General features: G+C 36.7%; 1 protein-coding gene across 5 annotated transcripts in view; it reads left to right on the top strand.

Annotated features, from left to right (window-relative positions):
• The window catches only part of FUT8 (fucosyltransferase 8), a 123,268-nt gene extending 116,305 nt beyond the window's left edge, over positions 1-6,963 (top strand). For all 5 annotated transcript variants that reach the window (XM_034062221.1, XM_034062223.1, XM_034062219.1 and 2 more), the window contains one exon: positions 3,641-6,963. In XM_034062221.1, coding sequence (XP_033918112.1) covers positions 3,641-3,958 — 318 coding nt within the window. In that variant the 3' untranslated portion in view covers positions 3,959-6,963. The remainder of the gene's footprint in view (positions 1-3,640) is intronic.
• The last annotated feature ends 20,651 nt before the right edge of the window (positions 6,964-27,614 follow it).

Raw genomic sequence — 27,614 nt, 5'->3', positions numbered from 1 at the left:
AGGTGACACTCTTGGTTAGGAAAGCATTCAACTATAGATAGTGATAGATTGTGATTACACATGATTACATAGTTACATGGAAGTGAAGACAAAACTGAAAGTTAAAATTTACTTCAAACCCAGATTTTTCCACAACCTCAAATGTAAATTGTCTCTTGCACTGCCATGACAATTTGATAGGCAACAAGCATAATATTAACCTTGCTATATGATTGATACAGTGATATATTGACCTTGACAGCCAGAATTCTTAATAACATTACCATGGCAAGAAGACAGCCAAACAGAAAAGTATAGAAAAGCCTCTTATCCCACAGTCATGCTTGTGGGTACATTATTTTTTCATTGTTTGCTAAACCCTGTGAAGAAAATAACATTTTATAGCATACTTAGGCTACTATAGCCTAAGTCAGACCAACACATAAATAGAATCATAGAGTCATAGAATAGTTAGGGTTGGAAAGGACCTTAAGATCATCTAGTGCCAAACCCCCTGCCTCCAAAGTAAAAATCCTCACTAAGAAAAGCTTGTGAGGGGTCATTCACTTTTATAATAATGCTTGATTCAGCTAAAGTATGTCCACTGAATGCGTATCACAGTGAAAGGGGTTATTATCAGCTGATACCTGGGGTTGTCTTACATGCCACACATGCATTGGTGTAGAGACAGTTCATATTCTTCAGGAAGAGTTATGTGGTCTTGGATAAAAACTTAAAAAGAAATCTAAACTATTTTCTGCTATTATTATATTCACATAACTATTAAAAATGGTAAATGTTTGCTTTAACTAGAACACCTGATATAAACAATAGAACATGTTTAAATACAGGTACAAATGGCTTGGACAGAATATATTGAAATTGAGTTGTACATGTTGGAGTCATATTTATTGACATAGTTAAGGTGATACTAGTTGATCGGGACCTCTTGGGGTCATCTGGTACAACCTCCTTTGTGGGTACCTTTGAAGTACGTGGTATCTTTGAGTTTCAGTCTCTTTCGGCATCTCCCTGCATTTCACACTGGACATATTTGCTGGATGACGTATTTGGATTTCCAGAGTTACACTAAATTCTACTGAAGTCTAGGAAATCCTGTATTACACTGTTACTTTCAATAGCTGGGACTATGAATTTGGTCCAAGCACCTACTTAGTTTATTCTGGGCAATTTCTTCTGCTTTAATAATTCAAACTCTTCAAAAATTATAGAGCACCAGTTTTACTGGACAGGCAACAATGTGATTGATATACATTGGGTTTTTCTAAGGTCTGATGCAAGTGTTCCCACTGTTCATAAAGATTTCTCTTTTATGGTTTTAAAACTTGATCCTCTCTAACATTTGAACTACTATCCCTGTCCTTTCATCAGTGAAATGAACAGTTTGGTAATTACTTTGGCATTGAATGTAAGCAAAATGAGGCTGTTAATGAGTATCTTTTGTCCAATCTGCATGAAGAGAAAGTAAGGATAAGAACATAGTCTTTAATTTCCAGTGTGATTTTGGACTTCACATAAATCAATTGTATGCTGACTTTTTTTTCCATTTTATTTTCCTTGCCAGACAGTCAAAACTTCATTATGAGGTATTAAGAGAAAATTATAGTATATGTGGATAGAATCAGGTGCTTTATGAAGTCCCTTGTATTAAATCTTATTATGCTACCAAAACTAAATGAATACTGATAGAAACTTAAGGATAGGTGTTTCATTACAATACTGTTAAAAGAAATTAGGCCCATCAAGTGGTGTGAAGTCAAGGGAAACAACCTACATTGGCACTGCAATTCAGCAAAATCATATTAATTGAGAAGTATAGAAAAAACAGATGGTAGTTACACAAATCGTAACTCAGGAGCAGAATTACGATTGCACATTGAAACAAAAAGCTTTTTTGTCTCTCCAGCTTTCATTAAGATGAAATTGTAGCTCCCTCTGCCTGACATATTTGTCTTCATAGCCTCATTTCCTTCCAGAATTTATTAGTCATTGTACATGTAAGTATACAGGCTGCAAAATAAGTGCATGTGTGAATAAAAAAGGGGAGGCTGACTTTAACTACAATACTGCATGTGGATTCTTTGCCTGCTGCCCTCAGCAGCTTACAGTTTAGTTACCCAGATGAGCGGAGATGTTGTATATTTTATGTCAGATAGGCAGAACACTGAGCAGAAAAGCATTTCTCCTGCAGTGATTTAAAATCTCATACAGAATATGTGTGTATTCTCTACCTGAAGTACACACACTCAAAGAAGAAAACATCAAAACAGGCACAGAAGCTATAAAATAAATAATCTCTTGCCAGTGTATGGGTAATCAAGTTTATTTCTATATTATGCTGTATAACAAGTACTTCGAAATAATTAACTTTAGCCTGATGTTCTGAAAGGTACTTTTGAAAAGTTATTTCAAAGATCAGATGGAGAAGGGATAAAAGAAAATCTATGACATTTTTTTAAAGCAACTGCCTCTCACAAAGATAGGAAGGTACAAATATGTCTTTGTTGACTGATCAAAGTTCTATTCACCATATCTTCAGAGGGAGAAAAGTAAAATCAAGCTTTACTATATTTATGTAGACTGAAAGTTATGAAAAATCTCATATGCTTCCTCATATTGAAGTCCGCTGTATTGTTAGTTTATCAAGCTCTGTCAAGTTTACTTAAAATCAGAGAAAGATTCAGTTATGTAGATTAGAACTCAGAAAGGTCACAGTGTTCAAATCAGGCACCTGACAAAGAAGAGCTTTTTAGCCAGTTGCTGAAAAGAGCTTTGTTTAATATAGTGGCAGCCTTTTGTGTTTCTAGCAATTCTGAGAGATACAGCACGATTCTGATGTGGGGACCTGTTTTTCAGTCTGAAGAAAATTCCTTTTATAAAATGCTGTACAATGACATTTCAAAATGCATCTTTCTTCTCACCAGCATTGTTATTATCCTGCGGGAATTCAGTTTCACTTAGGTGTCTTCCAAGTTGCCAACAATCATAATTCTGCAACAGTTCTAATATTAACAGCACTTTAAAGCCTCTGATTTCTAGAACTGCTCGATTGTGAAAACTGGAGCTTTCCTTAGAAAAGTAAACGTAAAGCCTCATTATTGCAGAATAAATTTTGAATATGTAAGTTTTAAAGGTTTAAAGGGAAGTAAAATAGTTTTTATAAGTAGTAGAAAAGGAAAACAAATTTGCTTCTACATTTGATTTGCTACGTATCATTAGTTTTAAAAAGCAGGGCAGCAAGTGTTAATATAGATGTTCCAAATCTTCATTAAAAGTAGGCTGTTCTAATTATTTATCTTTTTATTTAGCTGCTTTATTTATCTACCAAATCTGATCACCAGAGTACTCATTAAAATGCTGCTGCAAAATGTTGTGCTTCTTGTTAGAAATATGCAGGGGTTTGGGTGTTTTGTTGGGTTATTTTTGTTGCTTGGTTGGGTTTTTTTAGTTGTGCTTTGGAGGTTTTGTGCCTTTTTGTTTGTTGGGTTTATTCAGTTTTGCTTTTGGTTTTGGTTTTTAATCTGGATATTCCAAACCTAGATTGTCTTGTGAAATTTGTTACACATTGGTCGCTGACTCCTGTGGTATGTTGCAGGCAGAAACAATATTTATGACTTCTGCTTTGTTTTTATTTCCTAAGGTTTGTCGAGTTGCCTATGAAATTATGCAGACATTGCATCCAGATGCTTCAGCGTATTTCCATTCTTTGGATGATATCTACTACTTTGGGGGACAGAATGCCCACAACCAGATTGCTATTTATGCTCACCATCCAAGAACTGCAGATGAAATTCCTATGGAACCTGGAGATTTAATTGGAGTAGCTGGAAACCACTGGGATGGTTATTCAAAAGGCATCAATCGGAAATTAGGAAGAACAGGCCTGTACCCATCATACAAAGTTAAGGAGAAAATTGAGACAGTCAAGTATCCTACATACCCAGAAGCTGACAAGTAGATTGAAAGGAAGATTGTCAGCAGTAATTCTCAATTTTGATTGGTTTGAACCAGTCAACACACTAACTAATGGTTTCTATGGGATTTGAATTTGCATTTTAACATGCAGTTAAAATCAAAGCCTTTAGCAATGAAACTGGATAAGAACAAATGGATGGGCTATTATCTGAACTTACTCTTAAACAGTTTTTGTTATATGCACTCTCACACATGCACACAAACCCACATGCAACAGGGAAACTGTTGTTTTATACTTTTTGTCTCTTTTCAAGATTCATCCCAGTCATTAGTCTTACGTGAGCTTTGTGCTCTTTTTCTCTGCCATTAATTGACAATAATGTTCAGACTTATAACACTGCCACATTGTGTAATTTGAGTGACATGAACATATTTTGTATGTACAAAATTTAAAACATGGTGCCTATATTTGAAAAAATTGTGACCTTTTTAGAAGAGCCATGGCTATTTCACAATGGGTAAGAGTCAATCTTCAACTGGTGTTATCATGACCACTGAACTTGCTTCAAACAACAGATTCCGATTTCAGACTAGATTTCTTTTACAAGTTTATTTTTTAGCATTCCACTGATTACTTCTCATCATTAATAAAATAAAGAATACATCCAACAATAAAATAATCACTGTCTGTTAGGAACTTTGTAAAACAATGCCATGAACAGATTATTTAGTACTGGTAATGTTTCTGGACATTGGGTTTTATGGAGGGCGGGCAAAAAATAACACAACAAACCACACAACCCACAAAGGAGAAAGTAGCTGGAGTTTCACTGAGTGAGTTTTTACACATTCATTAGGTAGTACAGCAGCTGCTCAGTGGCACATCGCAGCTCCATTCTGTGGATGGTGGGTTTCAGCAGGATTACTTCAATCACTTGATTTCTTGCATTTATTCTCCAGCACTGTTCTTCTTACCTTCTGTGTTTCTCTTCTGCAAACATGTTTTTAGGGTATTATTATAGATGGCCATTCATCATTTTGGCATTGAATGCAGTAAAATATTTCAGGTTATCCCATTTATAGAACCTGTCAATCTAGAGTGCTCTGAAAGAAAACCTTAATAATTTACCCAAAAAGTAGATTCCAAGAAAATATGCAGAAGGATAAATTTTTATGCATGACATAAAATTGTTAGTACTTCTTAGTGTTTTGAAATATGTTGCTAGTCTGCTCCCATTAAGAAAAGAGATCATTAACAAAACAATTTTACAAACAGATTTCTAGATTTGGGGGTTATGTGTGTATATATATATATATATTAAAAATGTACAAGATATCAAGAGATAATTTCCAAATAGAAAGGATGTTAATAGTGTTATACAGGATCTAGTGCAATCCAATCTGGAATACTGGAAGTGAAGAAGATGTTTACTATTCAGACACTGAGAAAATGCCATATGAGTAACAATTTAAAAAGCATGGCTGCTTGACCTTAACAAAGCAAAATTTAAAAGGCTATTTAATTATATTTATGAATAGACCAAGGACAGAGTTGACATGATGAATGGATGCATTTGACCATGAATAAATTTTAGACTGAAAAGTAAAAGGAAGTTTAGCAAAAGTCTTCCAATTGAAGTAGTGGTGAGTAAGACAGAACTTCATTGGTATGTAAAGGAATTAACAAAGTAATTCTCTCTGACATTACTTGCACGACTAATCCGCTAGATACCTTTCAGTTACGTGGTCCTCAACCAAAAAACGGTTTTGTGTCTTAAAAATGAATAAGTTGAAAATGTCTGTGGAAAACAAGTTGCCTGTTAGTAGTATTAAATAGACATGTCAGAAAAAATGAGTATAGATATCAAATGGAATTTAAAGATGGATTGAAGGATAAAGGTAAATGAGTAAGAATGGCTGAGACATGCTAAATACGATGAATTTTTGTGACAAAAGATATCTAGATTTAACTGGTGTTTCTGTGTTTTGGAGGTACTAAGGAAGCTGTTCAATGCTAGATTCCTGTCTAAGTAATTCTGATAAGTTTTCCACTAATGCAGCCAAACTTGTGGTATTTCAGAGGCACAAATGTAGGCTATATTATAACTTATTTTCACTTAAATTTGAGTTGTACATATAAAGCTATTGCTACTTTCCTTTTCAACTTGGGAAAAAAACCTCCAAACCCACAGATATTTCTCCCTCAACGATGAGATCAATGCATTTTCTCTTTGGGAAAAGTAATTCAATTATTTCTCCACAAAAACTGCATTATCTATTTGATATTTATAGATTTGGAAAATGTTTTATTTTTGAAGCTCTTTACTTATAGTTTCAGAGTTTCCGGTTCATTTCTTAGAGTGTGAAGCAGAAATTCGTAAGTGAATTAATGTATGAAAATTCCTCCATAGTCAGGTAACTCAACTGAAAATGTCACTAAAGAAGACAAATAACAGAACATCTAAGATGATCCCAAAAGCAAGAGCAGATCTTCTGAGGTATTAACGAGACAAAAACCCTGATGTTACAGAGGATATAAGTACATAATGTTGCAGTTTCTCAACGGATTCTATCTGACAAAATATTGACAATGTACATGTGCCTCCTTACATATTTTAAGTACCTAATGAATATTTTTTTGAGGAAATGATCATGGAATGGTCTGAAATTATAAAATTATTGTTCATAATTAAGAAATGTACTAATGTAGGTGCTATGACCTTATTCCCCTGGGAGATACGATTCTCAATTTCTTATAATGCTGGGGAAGACACCTAGCAATAAGTTGCTTACAAGATGCGTATGTTACTAGAGATTTGTCTCCTTTAAGACTACCAGTTGTTTTTGTCTTGGGATCCTGGGACCTTGGGACATTAAAACTGAATTTATTTTATATCAAACAAAATGAATATTAGAGACTTTATTCTCAGTTATGGTGGTATCCAGGTAGTATGGAAGGATTCATGGGTAAATGAAAATGAGACCCCCAGATTTTTGTTGTAGCTCACAGAAAAGCAAAATAACGGGAAATAAAATTTTTTTCTTAAATACCCGAAAGAAAGCTGAATCTTTTGAAAGTTGTGAACTCAAGATACTAGCCAGAATGCTTGCAAACAAGCAAGTGTGCATCTTCTGCTTTCTTTTCACCTCGTAGCTCTGCAACAATCCAGTCATGTAATTTTTGCCTCGTACTAAACCGTGTCTGACATCCATAAAGCAAAGCCCTCATACTCTTTTAAGCAAGTGACTTTAATCTTTCATCTTTAAGAAGCATTTGTGTGTGTGTGTGTGTGTGTATGTTGTGTTCAGAGAAAAGACCAGGTTGGATGAAGCCTTGGGTGATATGGTTTAGTGTGAGGTGTCCCTGCCCATGGCAGGGGGGTTGGAACCAGATGATCTTGTGGTCCTTTCCAATCCTAACTATTCTATGATTCTATGATTCTATGAATATGATCAGTACTCATTCCTTCTTTGCTATTTTACATTATCATTGTTGCGTTCTCTGTAATAATTTACTTGCCAGGTAATTGTAGTCTCTGGAAACTGAATATTCAACTGGCATCTTACCAGCTGGGCTAAGAAATTTATTCTGAGTAGTTCAGTTAACTCGTATTCTGTGACATTGGTGCACCTGTAGACTGGGGTCACGGCAGTACAACAAGCCCACCCACCTGAGTTCTGCCCTTGATTTTCAGTCCAGCCTATGGTCAGACACACGGGATTCCTGTGCTTCCTTTACCAACAACATACTGTCTCTGTGAATTGAAGAGTATGATGGATTTGTACATGAAGCATGATGCTTTATTTTAAAACATGTACCTTCAGAGAAGTCTTTGGTCTGCCCCTTCTACCACTGAATTCTACAGTTGCAGTTACCAGAAAGATTTTTCTCTTTGACTAGTTTTTCAGAAAAGAGAGTGGATGGAAAGATATTCACAAGGTGCAGGTTTACTCCATAATGGGTTTTATGTTTCTTTGGTATGCAATTGGAAGTGTCTTGTCTTCTGAAATGGGAACATAACAGCATATAAAAATATAAAATTTTCAATACAAATTCTTCATGGATGGAGATTTTCCTTCATGCCAGTGGAGTAGAACCTACCATTTTTACCATTTTAGATTGGATATAAGGAAGAAGTTCTTTACTGTAAGGGTGGTGAGGCACTGGAATGGGTTGCCCAGAGAAGTTGTGAATGCTCCATCCCTGGCAGTGTTCAAGGCCAGGTTGGACAGAGCCTTGGGTGACATGGTTTAGAGTGAGGTGTCCCTGCCCATGGCAGGGGGTTGGAACTTGATGATCTTAAGGTCCTTTCCAACCCTAACCTATGATTCTAAGATGTAGATTATTTCAATTCAAATCAATGAATAGAAACTTTTATTTTTCCAGGTCATAATTTTGTTTGCAATGTAATCTCTCAAGTGTCTGAAGAATCCAGGTAAAAATAATTTACTTAGTTTGGGAGGTAGGAGGGAGAGGATCTGATGATGTGTATCAGTTTATAAAGCCACCAAAAGACCCATTCCATGCTGTGTTAAGGACCTGTGCCACAAAATCATTCTGCTCTTTGCTAGAAATACTTAATATTTGCTACCTCTCTTCTGATTATGCTTCATACCAGTCAGAGCCATGTGTACAAACATCATGCTGGTCATATTCTGATGACTGGTGGTTGTTATATTGAAATTTCATTCATATTTGGGTGACTTGGGAGCAGAGGGCTCAAACTTTGGTTCTCTTATCATGTTGAATTAAAACTCCATTTAAAACTCACAACAACTTTATGTCCATAAGGCACCACTAGAATTCTAATTGTAGTCTACAGACTTTTCTCAGAGTCCCTTATATGTACCTGCAAGCTTATTGTGAACAAGACTGAAGCAAAGAAAGTTATGCATGAATTTCAACCACAAACTGGTTGGGTAGACTTCATAGTATCCTATTCATTTCTAAAAAACATTAAATGTGTCAATGCATGATACAAATAAGAAGACATTACAAAACTTCTAAGCCTGTGAGCAACAATTGCTTGTCTGCCTGTGTCACTCACTGGTAGTGCTCACAGTGTACAAGGTTATTTCAGAACACATAGAGCAAAGGTCTTCCACTATTACTCCAAGCATCTGAGAATCCCTTCCACTGATGTGTTTGCTGGTCTTTACCCCTTTTGGTACCATGTACAAATACCTATCAATGCCAGTGATGATTGCTATTCAATGGAGCCTTCTTTTATTTTGTATGCTTGTTTCCTTTGGCTCAAGTTACTTGTCAGCAGAATCCTGTTGCCACTGCAATTCAAGCAGGTTTGGATTAATCCCGAGGCATGCCAATTATTTGTACCAAATCATCGAGGCTTCCTGAAGACTATGGCATCTTTATGCTTCTCTTCCATTAGCCCCACTGCCTATTCACATCTGAGCATGTTCTACCATGGCTGTATGAAACTCCTGCTTAGTGTGTTTCCTTGCCTAGTGGCTAGTGGTCATTACTTGACCAGGAGTCCAAGGGACAAGTGTCCATATTTGATTTTCCATAACATCTGAAATTATATTTCTTGCATGTATTTTCCCTAACTGCTGTAGTCGAGGATTCAAAGAGAAAACACTATAATCAGATGTACCTAATAAGTATTTAGGAGGCTTACAAGACATAGAAGTTCTTTATCTAATAAGATTTACAGCTCACACTGTGACAATCTCCTTGACCATGTGCAACATGTGTTCTCATAGCATTCCCTATCCATTTCTGGCTAGCTCTTACAGACTAATGCCTGCAGCTTAATATGCAAGCAATAGGGACACAACCTGAATGCAGTCGTTTTACAGTACTGTAAGATGCAGGTCATTTTCTTCTCTTCAGTCCTAGAATCCTTTGGTTTAGCTTAGTTTTAGTGTTCCTGCTCTCTTTCTTTGACAAGATTTTTTTTGTATAATACAGCTGCACAATTCTCTAATTACTCCACCACAAGTAGAGCCACAAGAATGTTACCTCTGAGCTCTGAGAATCCACTGAATATGGAGATTGCCATCCAAATTGGTTGTCTACAGCAGATCTGTCTCTGGAAGAAGCTGAGTATGTTTGTTGACGTGTTTCTAAACAGTAGCAACATGGAAGAATGGAAGGATGCTGAAAACCAGGAAATCTTCCTTCCTCCTTTGTCAATGAGAAGGTATTGAGAAACTTTTATGTCCAGCCAAGACTCTGGAAAGCAATTCACTAACTGATGGGAGTAGTTTGCTTCCCTATTTCAGCTTTTTGCTGGAGAATAAACTGTGATGAGTTTATAATTTTAAACCTGTGTCATTTTGTAACATCTATGACATTTTATTTGTTTTAACTTGAGAATAAAATTGTTACATACAAGGAGCAAGTTCAGATTTGTGGGATTGGACTGACTGTTTCTTCGTGGTTTAGATGGAATTCATTGTGCACTAATGTTTCTTAAAATGACTTTAGCTTGTGACTCAACTTCAATTACTCAGTGACAATAGACAAATCTGGTTAGGATAGCTTAGCCACTTCTTTAACCTGTGTGTCACTAGAGATTATGCAGAGGCAAGCGCTGAGGAACCTGCACACAATGGTTTTAGAATTGATGGATTTGGTTGCTTAATTTTATCCTTTTATGCTTTCTAAATATTAATATATGATAGGATATATCTGCCTCCTCAACATATATTTCTCTAGGTTGTCGTTATGTTATGACTACTCTTTATTATACTTACTCATATTAGCTCATGTTTCCAAGTATGTTGTTCCTTCATTTTTTCCAATGTGTAGATCATAATATTTATGATCCAGGAACCTCCTGTTTTTTGGTTTCCACCACTCTTGTCATGGTGGAATTCTTGTCATTCTGTAGGATCCTTAGATAGAACAGTAGTATAAATAATAGTATTATCCTTTAGACGTTGCAGGAACATGCTATGGAGAGGCAGACACATACAACATAGTTATGTGTTATATATATTATTTATATATATATAACATATAATAGGAAGGGATAAAACCTGTTGAAGAGCCTGAAGAAACCCATAGAAGGTGAGGATATGACCAAGGTAATGGTTGACTTGACACGAAGGTGTTCTAGTCTTTGCTTTATCTGTTGATGTAATTGACACACACTTTTCCTACTCTTTTTCTTCTCTTTCTCGGCTGCCCCTTCAGGTTTACCAGACATACCTTATTTTGTCACAGTTTCATGCTGGATAGATACCTGTTCCAGGACATGCCGTTTCTTTCTAATAGGATGCATCCTGTTAATGAAGGTACTCTGCTGTACTACCTCTGCAGTAAAATTGCCTGAACTTTCTCAGTGCAGTGTTTAGTTGATGTTGGTCTCTCTTCAAAATTTCCCTTCAAGCATTTGCTTTTGGGAAAATTACACGCAATGGTTGAAAAAAGGAAAATTATGCTGTTCTTTGCTGATGTGAGTCTGATGCTTTATTTCTGAGGTACCTGTAATTTGCCTACAAAACCACAAAGTAGATTTTAACTTCTTCACTGTGGAAAGCAGTTTACTACTTTGGGCTGTAGCCAACAGTTTGTTGCTGAAAGTAAGCTTTAAGCCTTTGCAAGTATTTCAGGCTTTTATTGCTGACTGAGGAAGAGTTTGACCCTCTGACAGTAGAGGTATGGGATTCACAAATTCTAGTTGGGGCTAATTTTATGTGATGATACACTTTTTCCTACCAACATTATCACTCTTTTGCTTAAGTGTTTTATCTACCTTTACTTTGTTTTAGAGATTATCTTGGAGTTATAATGGTGTTAACTGGTGTTCAAGCACAGACGTAAATGAGTTTTCTAAGCTTTCTGCTGGTACAAGGTGCAACAATGTCCATTAATCTCTTCATCTACGCAGTATCTTGTCCAGCAACTTCCCTACCACTGGTGCCAACTTAATTTCTTTGTTTCAGACTGATTTCTCCCTTGTCTCCCTTTTACATGTTGAATAGTCTTCCACTCTTCATATAGATCTCTATAAAAACCCGCATGAGTGCAAAAAAAAAATAAACATAGAAAATTAAATGTAGTTATATTACCTAAACATCTGTTTTTTTTCATCAAGTGGATCTTCCATATATCACATATATTTAAATTTTAACTTCTCAGAAGCAAAAAAGAAAAGATTTTATTATTGTTCAGACTTCTCAATCCTGAAACAATAAATAAATAGGTTTCTAGAAGGAGTAAAGTTTTTCCAAAAGCAATAGATCATTTAAGCCTAGTACAAACATAATAAAAAATAGAAAACCCTTTAAACGCATAAAAGTAGAAGTGCATGAAGGGTCACTCCAAACACCAGAGCAAAAAATACACAGGATTATATATTTTCCCCCCCCTTTTCCCCTGTTGTTTTAACTAGCTCATCTAAGTTGCTGCTTACCTGTGAGGAATCAGCAGTATTTGGCAACTGGTGAACTAGACAGACTTCCTAATGATCTAAGTATATGAAATTTTATCTCAAGGCATTTGTAATCTTAATGCAGATTTACCTTGATGTTCTGTTACAGCATATAGTATTTTTGCATCTTGAGGTTTTCAAATAACCACTAGTGGGTGATATACAATATGAATGAGAGAACTTTTAAGTATATCCGTCTGGAACGTGTAGAAACAGCTGTCTATGCATAAGGTAATGTGTTGATATGTCATGATAATAATTTTAATTTAAGTTATAGGATGGGCAAAGTGCATCACTGCCGCATACCAGTATGGGTAAAAAATAATATGTGAAATCATTGTCCATTTTAGCTGGGATGTTTTCATTAAAGAACAACAGCTATGGCTAACAACAGGTTAGGTTTGAGGTCTGCAACTTGGACACACACTCAATGACTGAATAATGAAGAATGTAAATGGCATTTTACTATTTCAGACAGATTCAAAGGATAGTACAGTCCCAGGCAGCACCAACACAAATTGCTTTGGGAAGACTCCCCAGATCACTTAAATTGAGAAAAGAATAAGTTATTAGGTAAAAAGGCTCATAGTTCAGAGAAAGTCTCTGTTCTATAGTTTTCAGACTTTCTGTATAGAGAAGATTTAGTTTTCAAACTGAGCATCAAAAGAGTACTCTGTATCCATGTTTTCTCGTTAATACTATTTGCATGAAGATCTATTAATTTTATATTACTCTGATCGTATGCCTTTTCAGGATTCCTAACATTCGTCAAGATTGTATTTGTATGCAAGAATATAATGACAGGATGCTACATAAGCAAAACCAAAGAGTTTTCCAAAATTCCAAATGCTTTTCCCTTCTGTATACGTTTTTAGAAGTGCCCTGGAGTTGATGCATGCATGCGTCATCAGATTACCATGTCAGTACTAAAGTTCAGTATCTCTAGCATGCTTGCAAGTGCAGAAGATTTTTTTCCAGGAATCAGAAATGGAAATTCTCTAGATGAGTGATACCTATTTTCAGCAGCAGTACCATTTAGCTACTGGTCTGTATCTGTTTGCAGTGAAAGGAAACAAGCCTTTTGTTTCCAATTTCTTTATACCTCATATAGTCTATAATGGGGGGGAAAAAAAGGAGTAGAATGTTTTCTTCACACAGTATATAAATGGCTCAAGTGTGTTTATAAATTAAAGGGCCTCAATGCTCCAACCTTAGGTGCAGGAATGCATACCCAGCCCCAGTGGAATGCACGAAGTAACAATATATCTGGGAAACATAAGCTACCATATGGGTATATATTATTTAATTGTTAAGAATATAATATTGACAGAGTCGTGCGTATGCTCTTCTCTCAATAGTTGTTTTACATATTTACTCTAGTGTTCAGTATGTTCTGTCATGGATTTTTTGGTTATCAGCCTCTACACTCTTGGACTGTAATAGCTCTTCTGGATGCTGATTTTAAGGGTTTAGGGCAATAAGAGCAGACCAGTCCTCTGTCAATTCTTTCCTTCACAGTGTCGGGTAAGAGATGGAATAACTAACAATGCTTTTCCCCATACATAGTTCTCAGATTCATAGTGACATTTTTCTTTTCTTAGCTGTCACTGACTTAGAATTATTTATTATTGTTCCAGAATATATATCATTCTGTCTACTTTATTTTTAGGCTTTTTATTAAGAGAGATGGTTGTTAAAGTAGACTGAGTGCTGTTCTGAGAAACCTTAAGTCACTCATTCTAGGATTTGTTCCCTTATTGTCCAGCTATTCACAAACATTGGTGACTGCTCTAGGTGTGTAGCTGACAGTGTAAATGATGGATGTTCATTACCATTTAGCCCTGATCCTTTTGATTTCAAAATCCTTATAGCTTTATATTTTGATCTGGACAGAACTTGGAGCCTGCTCATTTATTTCCCTGAAAGCAATACAATATTAGATTTCCTTCTTCATTAAATTAGAAATAATGCTATTATGAGGTCCTAAGAAGACCTGAATTGCAGAGCTGAAGATTTTGGATTAAAGTTTAGCTTCAGTTGTTGCTTAGAGTAATTGCAGTGATTGTAGTACTACTGCAGAATCTAATCGGCATCAGTGTCAGCTAAATACTAGCTGTAGCTATTAACACAATGTAGTCATATCACTGAGAGAAGCCACAGAATTCATTCTCTGGCTCAGCAGGATTCAACAATGCACATTGGTGAGACTCAGGCAGTTATCTCTGAGAATTTAGCTTATTGGAGGTAAAAATTAGTTTAATCTTTATCCAGGTCTTGGGAGATGTATTAAATGCAACTCAGCCAGCAGTTTGCTTGTTATATCATAAACCCCTCGCATCCAGCGCAGATCCCTATATTCTTGTGGTTAGAGAAGAAATCCCAGATATTTGTTTCCCATGTGGTTGTATCAGTAGCCTGTGCACACATTATGCTAGAATTACAGTCTTTTATTAGAAGACTCAGCTTAGACAATATGGTATCTGAAATGGTAGTTGAAATTTAACAGTAGGTTTAATGAGGGCCTTAGGTTTTTGCATGTGTTATTAAGATGTCTAAAGTGAAAATCTAGTGTTAAACAGATTAAAGCGAAGGAAGCAGATACAGGAACAGGAGGGAGACAGGGGGGTCAGTCACTTAACCATCCATACCTTTAAGCACAAAGGCAATGTGCATAGCACTCTGGTGACTGAGTAAATATGGCTGAAGCAAGCTGTTAATATTTAGTGAATAAAATGCCTAAAATAGATTGAGATTTATGGCATGAAGTATGTATAACCTCTCTTTATGTATGCTGCAGGTAGGGTATTAACCATCTATTGCAGCTTGCTAATTTCTTTGCTGAATTTATCACAGTCTCTCTCACATTCAAATTGATTCACCACTTTTCCAGTATCATTTATTCAACTGCATTATCATTTATGCATACTGTGGTTCTCTCTTCATTTCCCTATTTTCAGGAACCACATTGGTCTCTAGAAATTGACACTGATAAGACTATAACAGCTGGGAAATGAGCCTAATTTGAGCATAAATATTCTGAACAGAGGCTAATAGGAACTGACCTGAGTGTTACTAATAAAAATGTCATCAGGTGGTGATCTCTGTTTGCCTTTGCCTTGACACCATTTAGATTAGAGCAGAGGCAGGACTTAACTCAGTTTGCAGCCTGCCAGTGTGTAATACAAGCTTTAAAATGTGTGAAACATGAGAAACTCGTGTTTGAGTTCATACTGTCACCATTTATTGACATTAATGGTTTTACAATTTTTTCATTACACTAAATATTATCTAAGTTTAGTCAAAGTTGGGGCTGTTCAGCCTGGAGAAGAGAAGGCTGCATGGAAACCTCATAGCAGCCTTCCAGTATCTGAAGGGGGCCTACAGGGATGCTGGTGAGGGACTCTTCATTAGGGACTGCAGTGATAGGACAAGGGGTAACGGGTTGAAACTTAAACAGCAGAGGTTTAGACTGGATCTAAGGAAGAAATTCTTTACTGTTAGGGTGGTGAGGCACTGGAATGGGTTGCCCAGGGAGGCTGTGAATGCTCCATCCCTGGCAGTGTTCAAGACCAGGTTGGATGAAGCTTTGGGTGATATGATTTAGTGTGAGGTGTCCCTGCCCATGGCAGGGGGGTAGGAACTAGATGTTCTTGAGGTCCTTTCCAACCCTAACTATTCTATGATTCTATATTTCTATGTGCGTTGAACCTATGTCAAATCCAAATAATTGGTATTATCTTGTAAAATAGAGGTATTATTTATATACTGGAAATGAGAATAGGAAATCTAGAGGGAATTGCACATCTCAAATAATGGCAAAAAAAAACCCACCTGGAAAAGCATTTTAACTGTTCTTTTTGTATAGTGATTTCATAGAAAATGAAATGTGTCAAATTAAAAAAGAGGAGGAAGGATTCTGAAACCTGATATTAATGACAGTGTACTTTCTATCAGATAAAAACACCTTGTCATTGGTTCTTGGTCCTTATTTTGAAATGGCTTCAAGTGGCTCATCTCATTTAGTTTGAAAGAGAGCTTATGTTTAAGTTTCATCTTCCGAGAGGTGTTAGATGTTTTTTTGTATTACATTTTTCCTTGTTAATTAAAGGCACAGATCCTCATTCTCATTTCAGTACGTATTAAACCCCTGTTGGAGAATGATTCCCCACAGCATCACAGCTCAGAGAAGCGGGTGTTTAATGTTCAGTGAAGATGAAAACATTTCATGACAGATGTTCAGAGAAAAAGAAAACATAATCATTATTGCAGGGTAATTATAAATTAATTGAGTTTTGCTTTAATTGTGCCTTAGTCCAGAAGTGCTGGAAGATGGTAAAGCTGTAGGGAAGTCCTGATCATCAGTATCTCAATGGTCTGCTGCCTGTACTCCAGGGGAATTTAGTTGGACATACTTCAGGTAGCTTTAACACACCAGTGAGGATAACAGCAGCAATCTAGCAATAGTAAAGTGAAACTCATCATAGCATAATTAAACCTGCATTCATTTTAACTCTTGCTAAAGCATACCTGCACAATGCTGAAGTCCCAGTTGTAGATGCACTTGAAAAAAAGTATGGTTAAGCTGACTCTGCATTCAAGAGCTGGCTAGTTCCTCTTTTGAGAATGCCTTGAAAACTAAGATTAATGTAAAATACTTTTTAAACTAATAACTATCAAACCTAATGAAAGCTGTTAGGACCACCCAAATACGGCTACCTAACAGTGCTTGAATGATAATTAAAGATACTTATCATCTGAAATGGGGAGCTTTATTGAAGTCAGTTCACAATGTCAGCTTTTTCTGCTGGCAAGCTATTATATTCTAAAAATAATAGGTTAATTAACACATCATAGCCATGAGGGAGGCTTTTTGTTTGCTTTTCTTTCCTGGAAAGAAAAATGACATCTTAGCAAATGAACTTTGCAAGCAACAAGCATTGTGTCCTCTGAAGAGATCCTAAGTCAGTGTTCTGATTGAAAACCAGGAAGCTTCTCAAGTCTCTGTACTTGTGATATCTGTCTCTCAAGAAATACAAATTCTGAGGGAGAAATTAAGGCTGTTTAATGGGTGTTTTATTTTGGTTTGGGTAGAAACTTTCTCCATGTTTGTACTTCATTCTCCTGTGACCCTTCCAATTATAAGGGGTGATAGAATAAAAGCTTTCTTTTTGTTTGTCACTTGTCATTTTGGACCTGTTATGCCTTGATGGTGCATCCCTTTTAAGACAAAACTTTTCATCTTGCTCCATTACCCCTTGTCTAATTGCTCAGATGCTTGCTATTTGAATAATGTTAATTATGGTTATTCTGAGAGCATGGGAACAATTTCTGCTGCAGAACAGAACACCCTATAGAAGGAATATATAGAGATATACTTTTCAGGCAAGGCTGTATTCCACTTTGCCAACGCAGAAGGGATCTGACTTCTGACACATTCTGTATTTTTCTCAAGTTTTTAAAAGCTTATTTAGGTTTTATTTAAGCTGTACAAGTTTCCTGCAGAACTTTCCTGACAAGGGCAAAATTCTTCCTTTAGTGATACTCCTCTCCATAACTTCAGTGGGGAGTCCTCTGAGGTAATAGAATTCAAGCATGAAAATGCTTTCTGCACTATTAAACACTGAGGGTGTAATTCCTGATCATAATCTCCTCAGTCCAGAAGAAACAAAAGTGCCAATCAATTTCCCTACTTTATTCCCATCCACTCAAATGGTATTGCGATGAACGTGTTCAGTTTCTGATGTATTCATCATTCAGATTAATCTGGCATAAACAAGAGAGGATTAGCAAAGTCCCCATTCAAGGTTAATTCAGACAGCTACTGTGAGTACTGGTATCTTCATTCATCTTTGACAGGATCAACAAAGTCATACCTTCTTGAATTTAAAATGAAAATATGCTCACTGAGACTAAGCTCTCTCACCAGCCTCTGAGACCAATGGGGAAGGACTGGGCAAAGAATACCTGCCTTTGGCAGAGGAGAGTTAGTTAGGGGAGATTTAAACAAACAAGGCATACACAAATCCATGGCTGAAGCTGACCCAGCACATTGTGATGGCGTTGGCTGGTGTCATTGCAAGGTTAATTGGTTTTGAATGGTCACTGTGTTTGGGAGAGCTTCCTGAGGACTAGAGGAAGGCAAGTGTCAGCCTTCTTGTCAATAAAGATGAGAAAGAGAATCTTAGGAGCTACAGACCGGTCAGCCTTACATCAGCCCCTTGGAAGACATGGAGCAAATAATCAAGGAAACCATTTCTAAACGTATTAAAGAACCAAGGTGATTTGACATAGTACACATTTATGAAAGGAATGTCATGCTTGACCTATGTGACAGCCTTCCATGTAAGGTTACTGGCTCAGTAGATGATAGGAGAGCTGTGAATGTTGTTTATCTTGATCTTAGTAAGGCTTTTGACACACTCCAGTTGCATCCTCTAGATGCACTTATGAATTTATGAATAAAGAAGTGGACAGTGGGGTGGACTGAAAATTAGCTGGATGTCTGAGCTCAAAGGTTTTTTATCAGTGATGTGAAGTCCAGTTAGAGGCCAGTCACTGGTGGTGTACCCATGGGCCGATAGTAGGACCAATACTCTTTAGCAGATTCATTGATGGCATGAATGATGAGAGCCGAGTGAACTCTCCAGTTTGCAAATGATACAAAACTTCAAGGGGGGGCTGACACACCAGATGGTTGTGCTGCTATTCAAAGGCTGGAGAAATGGGCTGACAGGAACCTTACGGAGTTCAGCAAAGGGAAATGCCAAGTCCTGCACATGTGGATGAACAACCCCATGCACCAGAGCAGTGCTGGGGACCAACTGTCTGGAAAAGAGCAGTAAAGGACTAGGGGTTCTTAGTGGACAAGCAGCTGAATATAAATCAGCTCATGCAGCAATAAACACCAAAAGCATCCTCAACTGCATTAAGAAAAGCATTCCTTGGAGCTCAAGAAAAGTGATTATATTCCTGAACTCAGCACTGGTGAAGCTACATCTGCAGTACTGCGTTCAGTTCTGAGCTCAGCAGTGCGAGAAAAATATAGACTTGGAGTGAGTCCAGGAAAGGCCACAGAGATGATTAAGGGATTAAAAAATCTGCCATGTTGAATGAGCTGGAATTATTTGTCCTGGAGAAGACTCAGTGGGGATCTTATCAATGTGTGTAAGGAGGTGGTGGGCAGAGAAAAACCGACTCCTCTCAGTGGTATCCAATGATAGGAGAAGAGGCAGCAGAGAGCAATTGAAACACAGAAAACTGCATTTCAACATAAGAAGCAGCTTGTTTACAGTGAGAGTGGTCAAACACTGGAACAGGTTTTCCAGAGAGGTTGTGGAGTCTCCATTCTTGGAGATATTAATAACCTGTTCGTTGTGAGCAACTTGCTTTGAGCAAAGGGATTGGACTAGATGCTCTTGAGAGGTCCCTTCCAATCTCAACTATTCATAAGTCTATCTACCAATCTAAATACTCTTGTATTTTCTCTTATTACATTTAGAAATAGCAATGCAGAATTCTGTGCTTATTTTCCAATGTGTCTGTGTTAAGTTGTGTCCATTTGTGAATAAATGATGAAACCATTTTGGGGGTAAGAAGCCCAGCACCTTCTGTCTGATGAATTAGTTTCAGTGAGAAAGATCTGTGTGCGAGCTCTGTTGATGCTAGTGCTGTATTAAGTAGCATAATTTGAAAAGGATTTTTTAATATTCCAATCTTGTTTACAGCTCAATAGAGAGGGGTTGTTGTTTTTTTCTCTTAAAAACTCTCTTTGCAAAACTGATAATAGTAAAGAACATTAAGATGTTGCTTTTGTCATTGAGAGTGTTACATGAGGCTGATTATACATTGGAAATTAGAGAAAAAGACTTTTTTGTATAGTCACTTGTCATAAATAAAACTGCAGATAAAACTGTGAGTTAAGCTTAAGGAAAACAACCTACCCAGTGTCTTGATTATACAAGGGAAAAAAAAGCACAGATATTTTAAAGCAAAAGGAGTGTCTTTCCTAGCCAAGAGACACACAGTGACACCTGCCTGTAAAGGTGTAAAGAAAGCTCTTAACAACCTGGAAGATCTTCAGAAACAGGCTGGAGAAGTTGCTGAATCATCATAGGACAGCTGTTGAGAACAATCTCAGTGCTGGCTTGTTCCTGCTCTGTAAGCATAGCAGCTCTTTGTGATCCATAGCAGGTCTTTATGATCCACTGTGTTTCACAGAAGGTCATTTAGGAGATTTACCTCACTGTTAAAGCTCCTTTGATGCTAGTCAGCCTAAAAGCAATTGTCACTGCTGAAGACTTGCTTAATACAGTCCCCAGTATAGTCCTGAAAAATAGCTAGGTAGTAAAAATTATAGTCTCTAACTATGGTCATGGAAAGATGTCAGTCAACCAGAAGAATTGTATATAGCCAGATTTGTGTAGTGTGATCACACATTAACTGTAGTTCCACCTTCGGTTGCTTCTGAGTTTAGCTGAATGATGCAGCTGACAAGCTTACTTAGTCTATGGATCTGCAGAGGTTTTTTACGCTTACTGATGTTGCTGACCATGAGAGTATTGCCCTAAATTTCCCTTTGTACTGAACATAATGTATCAGAGAGAAGAGATTTAAGCAGTTCTGACATCTCTTGTAGTATATTTTTTTTGCCTCCCTCTGCCAGAAATCTGAAGCTCTTGAATCATTATCTAAAGCTGGAGCTTCTACAGACTCATGGAGCTGCTGTTCCCTTCCACTTCACAAAGTTTGCTTCTTCAATGATATTAACATATGCACTCATCTCACTATTTTAGTCAGAGTAAATGTTCCAGTGCTAACTATCTTCTCCCTGTCTGCTTTCAGCTAAAACTTAAACTGATCATGCAAAAGAAATAGAGAGCTCTCAAGCATGCATTTTAGTGTTTATGTCATTTTCACTTATACATATGACTTGTGATTTAATTTGAAGAACTTCAGATATACCTGTGTATTCCTGTAATAGAAGCCAGAGCAATTGCCAGGAAGTATAAGTAGAAAACACAGAATGATGTTTTCAATGGATAACTAAAGTAACATATTAATAAATGGTGATAATGGCATTTGTGAGATTAGTGAAGTGGAAAAGTCTTTGTGTGATACCCATGCATGTTCATAGTGCTCGTTGAGTATGGGCTTTTTAAATCTTTATTACCATTGTAAGCTTGCCTTCAGGGCTGTAGGAACTCGGTACACACGCAACAAAAATATACCAATGCTTTGAAAAGCTTTCAGCTCATTCAAAGAAACCTCAAATAAACCCTATAGTAAAGTATAAAAACCCAGTTTCAGAATAGAGAGAGTTTTGTTGCAGTTATAATGACTAAAAGCATATTTATTGCACCAGTTGCATGTTTAACTGTCAGATCAAAAAGCCTGAGTTCTTTCTCTCCGTACTGTAAGCTAGTATGTATGCTCAGAGATATTCTGATAAGGCCTCTAAAGGGCTTTCAGTTTCTTTAACTGCTAGGGAAGAATGGACCTCATTAGCCAGAAAGTAAAAATGAACACTGAACTCCTAATTTAGTTATGAAAGGAAAGAAATAAGAAATGTGGAATCATTATAAGGAGAGCTGATAGCGAACCCTCTCTTCAGATTGCCTGACATTTTCCATTATGTAAGATTTTTGTAATACATTGGAGTTTTTTCATCAAAGCTTTAATACCTCATTGTTTTCCCCAACCTTTGAAGTTTGTCTGGGTCAAAGAGCTACAGCTAGAGACAGGTCTTTTGTAAATCTTTTCAAGTTCTCATTGAATTAAAAGATGTTACAAATTGCTATTTCCCTTACTTCATCTGCATTTCTGAAAGGGTTTTCTGTAGCTGCCAAAAATGACTGAATATAAAGACTACAGGTCCATGCTGCCACTGTGATGGAACAATGTGTATTAGGAACATTCAGGACCTGCAGGAACAGCTATGGCAGAAAGGAGTAATGCTGAAAGCAAAGTGTGATTGATTCATGACTGATCATCTGACCCAACAATACATCCATTTTTCCTGAGGCTTCTTGAAGGGGAGAAAAAGACCTCGATACTTCCTTCTGTTCTACCAGACCGAGCACATGACGCACTATCCCATCTCCCAATGGGGTATGAAAACCTTTGTTCAAAAGCCAGTGTTGATTTGATTCTAAAGTCATGTCCTTAGACATTATTCTACCATCACGGCTGCTCATGTGGATGTTATTCTTTTCCTTTGAAGCTCTCTATTGTAATACAGTTGTTAATTACATGATCACATTATTGTTATACAAGATTTTCTCATCATTCAATTCATATGAGTTTTACATAAGACAAAAGATTAAAGCTTGATGAGGATTTTTTTTCTGTAAGGTTTTATTTTAATACAACATGTAACATAAAGAAGCAATAATGTAAGTAGACTGTTACTGGTATTACTATTATTTTTATGTTTAAAATACCAGTTCTAAAGGAAGAGTCAGCATGAGGAAAATACCAACCATATTTTTCCAGGAAGAACAGTCACTGTTCAGTTGGATGGTTTACTCCTTTCCAAAAGGAAAATAGCCTAGAGGTGTGATGACCTGAGCTAGTGGAGGTATCATTATGCATAACTTGCTGCTTTTTCAGTTTTAGAACTGCGCAAGATATTTCCCTAAATAGTGTGAAAATGTAGAAAGAGATAGGTATGCTAAAGGAAATCTGTTGAGTTTATAGAGAAAGTTGGAGGCAAGGAAAAGAAATATGGAGAATGAAAAGAAAAGAAACACTAGTCAATGAGCATTTAAATAAAAAGGGATGAATTAATAGGGTAAATCAGTATTATAAACATTTGCAAGTATTCAGACATTAGATAAAATAGATATCAGGATCTTAATTTTTTATGATTATAAGTACAGGTAGTTCTAAATCACAGAAATCTACATAAAAATTAGACAAATATATATCATAACATCTTTATGGTATTTATTTAAAAATCTGTTCATTAAAATACTCACAGGAGTTAAATAATAGTCAAATGCTGATTTACTACCTTTTAATAATCCACAGCTAAAAAGCACAGAAGACTGAGGGCATGACTGGAAAGGCTGGAGAATGCTCAGAAGGTAAGTGTGGTCACTGGGTAAGACCAATGAGTGATGGTGTTGGGTACTTTTATCTGCAAGTTCATTTGTTGGTATTAGTGTTTATGAAACAGAGAATGAAATCAAAGCTGTAGATAAAAAGCCAGGATTCCCATGTTTACTTACTTGATCATATTAGACCTACTATTAATGAAAGTTATGTGTGAAATGCCTGGTGGAATCTGAGCAGAGAAAACAAAATATGGAGAGGCTTGATATAATACTGTGTTTGCATTAGTTAAGGCAAATTTACATTTACCACTGATTTTGACACAGATGCTGTGAATGTTGAATAATTGATGCATAGAGTCTTTTTTTTTGCTTTCTGTTATGCAGCTCAGAATGTGAATGCTAACTCATTTATGACAATGACCTGAAGCTACATTACAGTATTGTCTTATTCAGCCTTCAAGCTTTATTGTGAACTTTGAAGGACAATATGGCCCTAAAAATGGACAGTGTTTAGGAGAACAGACTTTCCCCCCCTTATTTTGTTAATCAAGTGTATTCTGAATAACTTTTCTCCTTTTCTGGGGACTGCTTATTTTTTTTGTTGATTCTGAAATATATAGAAGTTATGATATGGTACAAGTCAAATTTGCAAGTAGATAAATGGGCTGAAAACACTTCCTGATACAGTTAGCAATGTAAAGCAAGAAATGTGTGTGGGTAGTTAGTCAGACACGCAATTAGCCTTGATATGCAGCTATGCTTATTTTAGCTATGTCTACTATGCTGTCTCTGCTGCTTGGTTGGGCAAAACTGAACTACCACGAAGCTATATAGAAGAGAAACTGGGTAAGAGAGGGGCTGCAGAAGCAAAGAATGCAGTGTACATAAATGACCTAATGCTGTACACTAACAACTCCTTAAGTGAGGTTTTAGTCATACATTTTATACTGAATTTGTTTTATACTCAGCAATAGCTATATATTGTTTTGGAGCTTTATTCTTTATTGTTTACTAATACACCGGTATTAATACAGAGCTGTTGATGATTAACTGCCTGCCTCTGAAGATCATCATGTCATTTGTTCCATCTGACAAAGGCATTCTGCAGTAGTCCTAGGACTTGGATATTAGTGTGCCATGGAGCAAAGCTGTGTGTATTGTTTTCAGCTGGAAGAGAGGAGGAATATATATTTCATTCTTGAGGTTAATTTTCAGAGTCTCTGTGAAGATGATCCATAAATTTTAATCAGAACACAAGTATATGCATTATCAGGGCTGCATGAAGCTGTGGCTTGAAGTTTGAGAGGAATAAAAACATGAACTATAGTAACTCAGCATGTATATACGTGTTATAAAAGTTACATAGGTTCTGCCTGCATGTGATTATAGATATCACTTTCACATAATTATGTTTCCTAAATTTGTTCTTGTCAGAAAAGCAATCTATTGGTACTCCTCATGCAGAAAGCCAAACCCAAACAGAAAAAGCACCCTACGAACTTTAAACATCTGTACTTTATGAAATAAACTAAAGGTACAGATCTAAGTGTATATATTTCTATGCAAAAATGCTTAGCATGATCACCAGCCTTATTGGGCAAAATGATTGGATATATGAGCTTGTTTAAACATAAACAACTGTTAGGTTGCCTGCCTGACATGAATTCTATAAACTGCTGCTGATACTGCAATGACTTACATATTTCACATTAAATCCAGTTTAGGATAATTTCTTTTTCTACTGTTCAAACCCAACAAGTCAGTGTAATTGTCACAGCAGGGCACTAGTGATACACTAAGAATGCCCGGACTCACTTTCTGTGGAAGGAATAATGATAAATGGAATAACTTCCAGCAATTATAATATTATCCTCACACAGATTTTGAAGAAAGAACATTTGTAATAGGATCTGCTGAATATTCTGCCCCTTGGTTATTGTCACTGGATTAAGATTTAATCCAATATAGTAATTATCATATACCATAACAATATCATGCACAATACAGCCATAATCAACAAATATTTACACTGTGTAAACAGTATTATGCGCTGTGTTTCTTTGTATCTTCCACTTGAGGATATCAGAGCCCTACAAATGTTACATGAAAATAAACTAGTTAAATTCTGCAGGGTTTTTAAGTTATACCTTAAAATCCCATATTGTGTCCACAAGATATCATGTTATCCCCTTTTATATTATCTCATATAGCAAACACAATAATCCTGGGCAAAGTCATATGCAGATATTAAATTTTCTGATGTATCAATGGGTGAAATCCTGGTTTCATTAATATCAACAGGAATATGTTGAGTGAAGCCACATTTTCCCTTAAGTTCTTTTTCTGAATGTCCTTTCAACTGTTTCGTTCGGGATAATAATAGGAATTTTCCTATTGCTTATCCCAGTTAAAGTGTCAAAGATGATTGCAAGGTTGCTTCTGATGGGAAGTGAAGATAAACCTTTATAGGTAAATCCCTCTAAGTAAAAATAAATATAGTTTACTTTTCTTTGCTAAGAATCTTATAATCAAAGATAATACATAAAATTAGGCACTTTAGGCCTGCATGGGAGCTAAAATGCTGATTAAATACCATTCTTCTGTCAGTCTGTGTATATAGGACAGTCCCAGCAGTGTTTTCAGCTGTGTAGACAGACCCTTTTCCAGCCCTAAGCTTGAGAATGGGAATGTTTCATGCATCAGATTGATGTAAGAAGAAAACTTTTCTAATCTTCTGATTTGAGTTTTTCTTGGATACCTGTTATGTGCATTTTTTAAGATTGAGCATCATGATATTAACCTTTGTTCTTTTAATCCCCCTGATTATTGTACCGCTAACATAATAAATACCTGTCCTCTGAGCAAGTGTCGTTTTCATCTAGGTTGTTTAGACCGCAACAGCTTTGTTTTCGGTCTTTAGAGGATGTAAAACATCTGTAGTAGCTATAAAACAGAAGCCAGTTTGTTTTGCCCATATCTGAATTGATCCTCTTCCATATGAGACCTTATAAATGTGAAAATTTAATGAAGTGTAGAAAGAACAGCAGTGCTATAAACATCATTACCTACCAATACCTGATGCGTCTTCTCTGCTCTTGTTCCAAAAGTGCTCAGGGTTTTTTTCTGAAGTAAACTAGGAATTTTCAGTTGAAGAAAAGTTAGAAAGTAAGAATGCTGATTCCAACAGCTTGGATTTTAGACAGGCTTGGATTTTAGACAGTGTGGTAGTGCCAATGTAATATTTCTAACCTTTTCAAGTTAATTGTCCTCAAAGTCATTGGTATCCTGGTTTTGTTACTAAATCTTTCCCCTTCCAATGTTTTTAACGTAAATGTTCTCTGAGTCATGTAGTTTAAAAACTTAGTGACTGCACAATGTGACAATAATAATAATGGGCACTTTTCCCAGTTGCCATGATTGTTTGAAGATAGCTGAGAGTGGCCTTGTGGCCTCAACATCAGCCAGATCACTCAGCACTTTTGGGTTCATCCCATGGGAGCCCATGAACTTATGAACAGATTGCTTAAGTATTGTCTAACCTGATCCTCTTCCACCATAGGTAAATGCTCCTTGCCCTAGATTTTCTCACTGGTTTCTGAGTCCTCGGGTTTCTGAAAGCTGGTCTTACCAGTAAAGACCTAGGTGAAGAAGGCATTCAGTACCTTTCCCATGTCCTGTGTCACCAGGGCCCCTGCCCCATTCAACAGCTGGGTCCACATATTCCCTAGTCTCCCTTTTGCCATTTCTGCACTTGTAAAAGACTTCACCATGTTCAATGCAAGGCGGGCTTTGGCTTTCCTAACTGTGCCTCTGCATGCTTGGGGTAGTGTTTCTATATTCCTCTCAGGTTACTCATCCCTGTTTCCACCTTCCATATATTTCCTTTTTATTTTGCCAGGAGCTTCTTGTTCATATATGCAGGCCTCATTACATCTTTTTTGCCTGGCTTTCTGCTCATTGGAATGGACTGCTCTTGAGGTTGGAGGAGGTGATCCCTGACTATCAACCAGCTTTCTTGGACCCCTATTTCCTCCAGGGCCTTTTCCCATGAGACTGTGACAAGCACAGACCAGAAGAGGCTGACCTGCAGGGCTGTGACCTTGCATTTTGCTGTCATGATGCTGTATCCATCCTCTCATGGTCACTGCAGGCAAGGCAGCCTTCAACCTTCACATCCTCTTTTTTGTAAACAAGGTCCATGAGAGCACCTGGTTTACAAACAATATCTGAACCAATGCCA

Source organism: Melopsittacus undulatus, chromosome 4, assembly GCF_012275295.1.
Source record: "Melopsittacus undulatus isolate bMelUnd1 chromosome 4, bMelUnd1.mat.Z, whole genome shotgun sequence".
Lineage (NCBI taxonomy): Eukaryota > Metazoa > Chordata > Aves > Psittaciformes > Psittaculidae > Melopsittacus > Melopsittacus undulatus.
The sequence above is the reverse complement of the archived record's forward strand: the minus strand, read 5'-3'. Positions and strand labels throughout refer to the sequence as shown.